The sequence below is a fragment of the Ochotona princeps genome, chromosome 14 (genome assembly GCF_030435755.1).
Source record: "Ochotona princeps isolate mOchPri1 chromosome 14, mOchPri1.hap1, whole genome shotgun sequence".
Lineage (NCBI taxonomy): Eukaryota > Metazoa > Chordata > Mammalia > Lagomorpha > Ochotonidae > Ochotona > Ochotona princeps.
In genome coordinates this window covers 41,285,754-41,294,940 of record NC_080845.1, presented here as the reverse complement: position 1 = coordinate 41,294,940, position 9,187 = coordinate 41,285,754, and the positions used below count along the sequence as shown (strand labels likewise).

At 42.2% G+C, this 9,187-nt stretch overlaps 1 protein-coding gene across 1 annotated transcript; it reads right to left on the bottom strand.

The window, feature by feature from the left end:
- Nucleotides 1-3,923: 3,923 nt before the first annotated feature.
- Nucleotides 3,924-7,034, bottom strand: LOC101527626 (cyclin-dependent kinase 4 inhibitor B). The gene is made up of 2 exons (XM_004581073.2): nt 6,645-7,034; nt 3,924-4,510 (listed from the first exon to the last, which is right to left on the bottom strand). The coding sequence occupies exons 1-2, from the start codon at nt 6,798-6,800 to the stop codon at nt 4,250-4,252; spliced, it is 417 nt and encodes a 138-aa protein (XP_004581130.2). The 5' UTR covers nt 6,801-7,034; the 3' UTR covers nt 3,924-4,249.
- Between the last annotated feature and the right edge of the window lie 2,153 nt (nt 7,035-9,187).

Here is a 9,187-nt window from a genome sequence, read left to right as displayed (position 1 = left end):
CGCTGTGTAGTTCTGCTTTTTAAAATATCACTATTTTCTTCATTTAAATGATTGATGATTTTGAAGAATAGTGTAGTAGAGGGAAAGCTGTAATCTGTGATGAAAAGTGTTGAAATTTACTGTCTTAGCAGTTTTGAAGTGCAGAATATTCTAATGCTAAATGAAATCATCATGCTGTGCAATAGTTTTTAAAATTTCTCCTATTTTGTACTGTTTGTCTATCAGTTCCCCCTACCATGAATCCCCCAGCCTGCATAATCACCATTTTATTTTTTCCCTCTAGGAATTCTGTTGTTTAAATCCCATTTATCAGTGAGAACTTGGATTTGTCTGTGCCTAATTTATTTCACTAAGCATATTATTAAGTATTGTGAATATACATTTTAATAATAGTTATCCTATATTATTCATAAATAAAATAATTTGTATTCCATAAATGTGTACAATTCCTAATATTCAATAGGAAATTTAAAGCTGAAGAATAAAGTTAAAACATGTTTTAAAGTGTGCACTAAGTGTTTTGAAATCCCATAGCATTTCATAAGCTTCTAGAAAAAAATCTCTGGTAAATTAAAATCTTTCTTGGACATGTCTGGACATGACATTTGTCAACTAGTAACAGCAGCTCATTTGGACTCTGCAGTTTATTTGCAGTTTCTGTGTAGTTAAATTAATATCAACTACAAACTTAGCTGTTACTGGTAATGGCACATACATCATCTTTTCTCCACTGTGTACCTATAACACTTGTAAATTCTACGGTAGAGACAATTATGTAAAAGATCCATGAATATAACTTTAGAAAGTATGCATTCAATTTTCAGAATTATGATTCTGGCTATATGATATGCTTGCAAAAGTAATTTTTAAATTCAATTTAAAAGTCTTATGTAAATACTGTTTTGGAGTTGTATGAATAAATATTTCTTCTTAACATCCTTCATTCTAATACTAGAAAAATTATTTAATGAAAAATGAAATTTCACATCACTAAGTTTCCCAGAAAATAAGGCATTTGTAGATTCATACTGTGACCTTTATAATCTATTTTTAAATTATTTTTTGACATGATGAAAACAGTATCTCAAAACAACAGGGGGAAATTTGCCTTTGAATAGAAAATATGCAATTTATCACTTCTTTTTAAATAAATATTTGTTTGAAAGGCAGATTTTACAGAGAAGAGAAACAGAGAGAAGTCTTGTACAAGCTGATTTGTTCCCCCAAATGGCCACAAGGGCTGGAGCTGATCCAATCTGAAACTGGGGGCCAGAGGAGCTTCTTTCCAGGTCTCCCACATGGGTGTGGTAGTCCAAGGACTTAGGCCATCCACTACTGCCTTCCCAGGTCATAGGCAGGGCACTGGAGCAGCTGGAACTCTGGGACCAGAGTCCATATGGGATGCTGGTACTGCAGGCAGAGGATTAGGCTGTTATGCCACCACACCAGCCTCTTGCTTTTTAAGATTTGATCTTTTACAATTAGGCATGGATATTTATGTATATTTCCCCCTTTGAAACCAAATAATAATGTGAAATGTTTCTTTATATATATATATATTTTTTTTTTTTCTATTGAGTCTCTTGTGTTCTGATATGGTTAGGCACAGTGACTACAAAACCCAGCAAAGCCTAGGTTCTTGCCATTTTTGAGTTCACAGTATCATAGAAAAGAAAACCAGCCATCATATCTTTTAATTCTGGGCAAGAAACACATGTTAGGCATCACAGAGGATTGGTACTTAGATTAGTGTCAGTGTTGGGTAGAAGGTAATTTAGGCTATTTATTCGGTCAACAACCAGTCAACCTTTTGGAAAGGTTTCATGGAAAATATATTCCTTGAGTAAAGCCTATGGGATATATAAAAGATACTCAGATTGACTATGTCAGTATACAGAGATGGAGAGAAAACTTGAAGCAAAAGCATGGGGCAAAACCGTATCATGCTGAGCAGGCACCAAGAACATTAGCATAGCTAGATGATAAATACAAGAAGGGTCATTGCCGTGTTTTAAATGTGTTGCTCAAAAAGCAGTTGTTGGAAACTTGGTCACCATTGCAACAGGGCTGTGAAGCATGCTCTAGTGGGACAAGTTGCGAAGGCTCCACCCTCAGGAATCCAGCACCATTGGAGAAAAGGCTTGAGCCTTGCAGTTTAGTCTCTGTGCATACTTGCCAGGTGATGTTTCCCCCCATGGTATGATCCTGGTTCCCAGGAGCTGCAGCTTCTAGACCTGCCAGCCTCCAGAAAAATGATTTCCTCTCCCAAAGCAAACAAAAACTCACAGATATATTTTACTTTTTATTAAACAATTGCAAAAACGTTGAAACCAGATGACCTTGCAAATGCAGGAATGAGTATCTTGTGATCTCTGGCAAGTTGCTGGGTGTCGCTTTGCCTTTTTGTCTGCATCTTGTAAGCAGTCTCTGTCTTACAAATTTAAGTGTTAAATGGATTTTCAAGCATGCTTAGCTTAAATTGTATGTTAACCAAACACATATCCTTTCCCCAATATGACAGTCTGATTCTCAATTAAACTTTCCCAATAATAGACTAATTTGGACTCTGAGAATTGATGGAGAGGTAAAGGTTTTTGTACTTAGCTCAAAGATAACCCTTCTAGGAAATCTACTCAGTGTTTGCCGCTGTGGTTTTCTCTTCTCTCATTATATGTACACATAGGATTCTGGACACTTAGAAGGACAAGCCATGTGTAAATCCTCTAACTTTCCATGGCATGAATAGGCAGCTTTTTAAAATACATATATAAGTCACTAGTGTAATCACTCATCAACTGCTACTCCAGATGGTGAGAGAAGTGAACCTCTCTGAACCTTTCATATTCTCAGGTGTTAATGGTAAACCATAAAACACATTTTAAAGTAAAATTACTCACATTTTGGAGTTTACTTTCAGTTGTTTAATTCTTTATTAAAATGGCGGAATAGCAACCCTAAAAACTAAATCCCAAACAAGTGCATCATTAGTTTGTTCAGCAGATGTAAGAAATCCTGGAAACCATCCACAGAAAATTTCAGCAGTTTTGTATTCAATTTTACTTTTTTATTTTTCAGCAATTTTGTGAGAATTATTCCAAGTTAATTTCCTGGACAAGAGGATCTATCTCTCAAGGATCTTTGGAATAGTTCATGGTTTGATCCCCTGAGACACTCTTACTAAAGGAAAGTCAACATTTTCACAAGGAAATAAATAGGTTAAGGATGAAAGCAATCTAGGCAGTGGCCCTGACACACTGTCACAGCTTCACTTAGCACGTGTGGCTCTCTCTGCCAAGAGCTAATAGGTATTCTTCTAAAGCATCCCCATTAAACAAGAAAGTTACAGAACAATGCAAAGGTAGAAAATATCATGAAATCTTTCCAAGTGGCAATTCCTAGGGGAGGATGGGGTTTCCACCTGCTGTAAAACACGGAGGAAGCAAGTCATTACAGCACGTGCTACAGTTAGTTTCATTCCCCACCATTTCATTTCCTCCGAATACCGGAACACTGCGGTAATCTTGCCTTAAACGGGGAATAAGGGCTGGAGTCCGGTCGGCCTCGTGGGAGAAATGGGAATTTTAGAATTTGGAGCCAACGTTTCTATACTGTAGCCAGTGGTGGTGGTGTTGAGGGGCTGAGGGTGAGCAAGACTTGGGGAGAATTTTGTTTTGGTCGTGATTGCCTTGCCACCCGCCCCCCACCCCCCGATAGGCTGGGCGCTTTCCTGAAGTCCACCTCAACTTTGGTACTTTGGCCAGCACGTTTTCAGAATTGGCCTGATGCTCGCAGCTGGAGTTCATACGCAGAGAGCTCCACCGAGAATCGGGCTGGGAGCTCGACCGAGAAGGCGAATCAGGGGGCTAACCTACTGCGCTTCTCCCAAACGCCAAATGCCCCACCTCCAACTCCAGGACCCACGTGAAGACTGGCCGGCACCAGGGGTAGCTCCAAGACCTCACGTGCACTTTCCGCCAGAGAACCTGCAGCTACACTGCTTCCTCAATCTCGCGGAAAGTACACAGGGCCAAGTCTCCGCGTTTGGCTTCAAGGTAAGTGCCAAAGGTTGGATCTTGAGTTTGTAAACGAGTTTGATCTCATTCCCGGGAGGCCCCTCCTTCCTCTGGGACTCTAGCAGCCCAAGAAAGCTCCACGAGCTGCTCCACTTTCGGGGCACTCTTGGAACTGGGTAGGGGTAGGGTATTGGCGAGGGGAAAACTTCGTTGTGGGCGGCCGCACTGCACCGCCCTCAGTCCCCCGCAGCCGCGCGCAGGTACCGTGCTACATAGCGATGGCCCTTCTCTTCAGCCAGGTCCACGGGCAGGCGGCCCCACGCGTCGCGCACGTCCAGCCGCGCCCCGGCCCGGTGCAGCGCCACCAGCGTGTCCAAGAAGCCCTCCCGGGCGGCGTCGTGCACCGGTCGGGTGAGGGTGACGGGGTCGGCGTAGTTGGGCTCGGCACCGTGGAGCAGCAGGAGCTCGGCCACGCGGGTGTTGCCCATCATCATGACCTGCAGCAGAGGGAAGAGCGGTCAAGGACAGGGTAGGGGCAGCGAGCAGTCGGCAGGGGCGGGGCAGGTAGACCACCTCAAGGAAATAGGGACCTACTCCTACACTCAGAGCAGGGGTGTGAACCAGCCCCAGGTGTTCGCTTTCTTCTCACTTTCCTCACCAGTCTTAACTGAGCTCAAGTTAAATTCCATCTTACACTCCAAACGGGAGAGTAATTACAGACAATGCCGGGAGAATGAAGGATGGTTTTCCAGTGAAATATGAGAATCTATTTGGTTAAATAATTTATGGGAAGACTGAAATGTCTTTTAAAGTTTTGTTGCCCGTGTTGTTCCCACACCACAATCCAGATTTAAATCACTTGCTAGGTAATCAACTTTTTTTCTTTGAAGCTGGAGAAATGCTTTTGTGGAGAAAATAAAAAGCAACATAAGTTATATTTTTTGGAAAGATTTACTATTTAGTTATCATAGCAAATGCCTTGTAGTGTGTCTTCTGCTTTTTCAGTCATGCATACCTGTGTTTATTTATTGATTTATTTTCATGTCTGTGTTTATATACCAACTATAGCCTGACAGACAAATTTGGAGATTAGAGAGGAAAAAGTGAAACAAGTGAGGCATATTCTTACGAAAACATGATTTACCTTTAATTAATGGCTTACAGCTTTTACTATTTTAAGTCACATTGTAGAGAGATGAACTAAAATGATCGATATAATGTGAAATTAAATTTACTTCCTACATGATTTTATAATATTACATAGTAAATATTTGTACTCTGGTTTCTCTTCAGATCGTATAAATTTTTCGCCTTTTACATAGTAAGTATTTTGCTATATAATTTAGGTGTTATCAGTGAAATCAGGATGATGTGTAACTTAAATGGTGATCCAAGGGAATAAGCCTATAACATTCACTTTGTATATGTGTACATTATGCAAGCATTTTTCATATTCTATTAAATATTTTTTGTTAACTAAATGTGTAAAAGACTTGTTTGTTCTTGTGAACTGAAGTGCTTTAAAATGCTCATGTAATTGAAAGATGATATATCAGTTTTGCTTAATGAATGTAACAACTTTTATTTTCCCCGTTAAAAACCATGATAATCATAAACTGGTCCTATAAATGATGTACAAAATCTTTAACCTATAGTGAGTGGTTCTTAGTGTCTCCGTAGATGATGAATTAAAAATACAAGTAAGAACTTTTCTAAGATTCCAAAAAGAATGAATATGTATTTTCTTTAAGCATGGAATACATCTTGTGAATGCCCTTGACCATTCCAGAAGGAATCTAATAGTTGCTGCTGAGTAGTTTTGTAATGAAGCCTTAATATATAAATTAATATCACATAATCTAATATCATAGCATCTATAGCAGCCTTTTTTCCCTTATGTATCATTCAAAAAGTGTTACCATAACAGGAATTAGTACGGTCGTTGAGGAATCTTATCTCATTTCTTTGAATTCAGTTCACTCCTATCAGAGAAACATTCAATATAGAGGTTTAAATGCTCACTGTATTTTTTTCTCGAGCATTGTGAGTTTACCAATCTCAATCCAATCTGGATTGCACAATTTGTAATTTATCTTTGTCACTGAAAATAGAGTTCTGTCCTCCCCAAATAACTTTCCTCTGCCCCATTTTCTTTCTGAGAGAATCTATCCTGCGCATTTTTAATCATGAGATGGCAGAACAAATATGGCGGTAATTTGAAAAGTTCCTGGAACATAATTCAAAGATAAGCTTATTTTGGTGGAAAAAAAGTCATAGTTTTTTGCACGAGATGCGTTTTCTATGAACTTTGCGAAGATCCCATGCCTGCTAGATTTCAGATTTTCGTGCATCAAAATAAGCATGTTTTAATTCCATTTCAAGACGTTTTCAAAGTACTCTTGTATTGATATTTTTCCGCTACTAAGAAAAATCAAACTGACGTAGTGGATTATTCGGTTCCTTTCTGGAGGATTTTTGCTGCGTAAAAGCTAGCCTTACGCCCGGCCTCCCTCCTCCAGCGAGGCTGCCAGTCGGGTCAGCGGCCCCACAGCCCCGGTCCCAGCCCGGACCTCGGCGGTCATGCCCAGGCTTGTGCGCCGCCTGCCGGCAATGCCCCGTCCCCCCGGCTACCTGAATCGGGCGCCTCCCGAAGCGGTTGACTCCGTTGGGATCCACGCCGGCTTCCAGGAGCTGCCGCACCGTCTCCACTTGTCCCCGCGCTGCGGCGCTGGCCAGACCCCCATCGTTGCCTCCACCACCAAGCATGCCCTTGTCCTCTGGTTGCATTCCACAGTCCCCAGACACAGGGTGGCCAGGAGAACCTTGTGCTGGCCCAGAGTTTTTAGGGACACTCTTCCCTCCTGGACCACTTTCCCTCCTGGGCCACTCGACTTACTCTTCCTTCCCCAGGATAGCTCAACCCAGATTCAGTCCCCTCTTGCTGTGCTTCTGCGGCTTGGGAGTCAAAGCAATGGTCAAGCGGCCTGGGGTCAGCTCCAGGTTCTTTCTGGTGTCCAGCAACACGCGGACGCGCTCTGCTAACTCCTGGTTTAAAAAAAATCTGCTCGTGGTTGAGCGCCAAGCGACTCTGTCGCAGAGAGCAGGCGCGTCCAAGCGTCCTCACTGGCCACCCGGCTCTGGCAGAGCTGGGAGCCAGCCGGGAATGAATTCCGTTTCCAGCAGAGGGAGGCGAGACTGGGCTCGGCCCACCCCTCGGGCTCCGCCCAGTCTCGCAGGCGCCCAGGCGCCCGCTGGGTTTCCTTTGGTTCCCTGGCAGGCCCTGCTGTCCCCTGCTGACCAGCGAGGGACAGGGACTACAAGGCGCTGTGAGGGAGTCCCCTGGGGCAGCCGCTGCGGGATGGGGAGAGGGGGCGGGCTACTGCAGCGGGTGTCCAGCAATGTCAAGGCTAGTTGACCCACTGCCCTCTGCTTCTAATCCCCAGCAGGCGGAGCAGAGGACTTCTGTTTCTTTAGCCCTGAGACAGCCGGTTTGAAAGAAAGCACTTCCAGCTCTTAAAATACCTGAAAGTGACAGCTCTGCGCCTACTTGCAGATCGAGTTCGTCCTCAAGCGGCGCTAAAAATCTTGCTTGGATTCTACCAAATTGCTTTTGGTATGTTTTCCCGTTTGAATTAATCTACCAGGAAGATAGCCAAAAGTCCCAAGAAGCCTACTTCTCAAATTCTTTTCTGCTTGATTTATGGACAGAATCCTAAAAACTAAGCTATGAAAATGCTGCTCCAAAATGTAGCTCATAATTGAGACTGGCAACCTGGCACACGTGTGTATCAAGAACCTGAGATCCCAGTTTGATGATATTTGTATAGTTTATCTTTGTTTGCACTCTTACCCATTTAAAACCACCTCAGCAAGCATTTGATTTTTATTTCTGATGGGTAATAAAGGATATTTATGCAGTAATAATGAAACATAATAAACAGGGGTGTGGTGCTGGGCTGCTCATTAAACTGGTCCAACCTGTCATTCAACCAGCCTCAGAAGATTTAAAAACCAAGTCCTTCCCCCCCCCTTTTTAAATCTTCCTGGCAGTGTTTGTTTGAGGCAACATACTTATTACTTTAAAGATTACAAAAATTGCAGCTGATACTATCTTGAAATAGGAGAGAAATAAAACATTATATGTCTGTGGCCTCAAAAATTTGCTTCAGGGTGTTAAAGGCCACTTGATATTTAAAAAAGAGAAAGCCATTTGCTCACTTACTCAAGACGAAGCGACTTCACAACTGGTTTCTTCTAATATCCCTTGGATGTGATGGCCACAATGTAGCCTTAACATTGCTGGCCATCCACATTTATCTGGAAACATGCCATTTCCTTTGTTGATGGCCACCCCTTTCTTAGTTAGGCCAGTGGAATAGGAGTCTATTTCTGGATGAACAAGATGGTTTTCTCCATGAGAACCACCCCCTTCTTACACTGGGTGTGTTGGGAGATTGCAGTTATGTAGGTAGAAAGGGAGGAGGACTAGGAGGAAGAAAGAAGACAAGGGAAAGCCAGGGCCCTTGACATGTGTGGCACTGGTTCTGTGTCAGTCACTTGAGTAGCTGAGTCACAGGCTGATGTTGGCAGATGCTGTGGCAAATGAACTCACCTCATAATATCTCCATCACAAAAGCTGGGCTGCTCCAGAAATAAGTGCATACTTTAATGAAACAAGGAAGGTTGCCATTTAAGGGATGCTGTTGAGTTACTATTTGTAATGAATCTAGCAACTGGATCTAGTTCAGTAAGGCTTGAACTATCTTATATTTCAAGCAATTCACCATCACATGAGGTATGGATCCTAACTTCCAACAAACTCAGTTTGTTTTGCAGCTACAGAATACCGTGGGAGTAAAGATGAGAGGAGTTTAACTCTTAGAGAAGGTGCATGGAAAGTTTCTAAGAGAAAGGACCAATAAATCTTTTTAAAAAGATCTACTTAACCAACATGCACTCCTATGTTCATAGCAGCACAATCAGTAATTGCAAAAACATGGAAGCAGCCAAAATGCCCATCAGCAGACGATTGGATAAGAAAGCTATGGTTCATCTACTCCATGGAATACTACTCAGCTATTAAAAAAAACAAAATGCAGTTCTTTGTGGCCAAATGGGCCAAACTGGAAACCATAATGCTAAGGGAAATGAGCCAATCCCAAAAGGTTAAATAC

Bases quoted from the DNA above. Each gene is read 5' to 3' on its own strand.
- LOC101527626 (XM_004581073.2), bottom strand. From the start codon at position 6,800: ATGCAACCAGAGGACAAGGGCATGCTTGGTGGTGGAGGCAACGATGGG. The intron at 4,511-6,644 runs GTAGCCGGGGGG...CCTCTGCTGCAG, and splicing joins TCGGGAGGCGCCCGATTCAG to GTCATGATGATGGGCAACAC.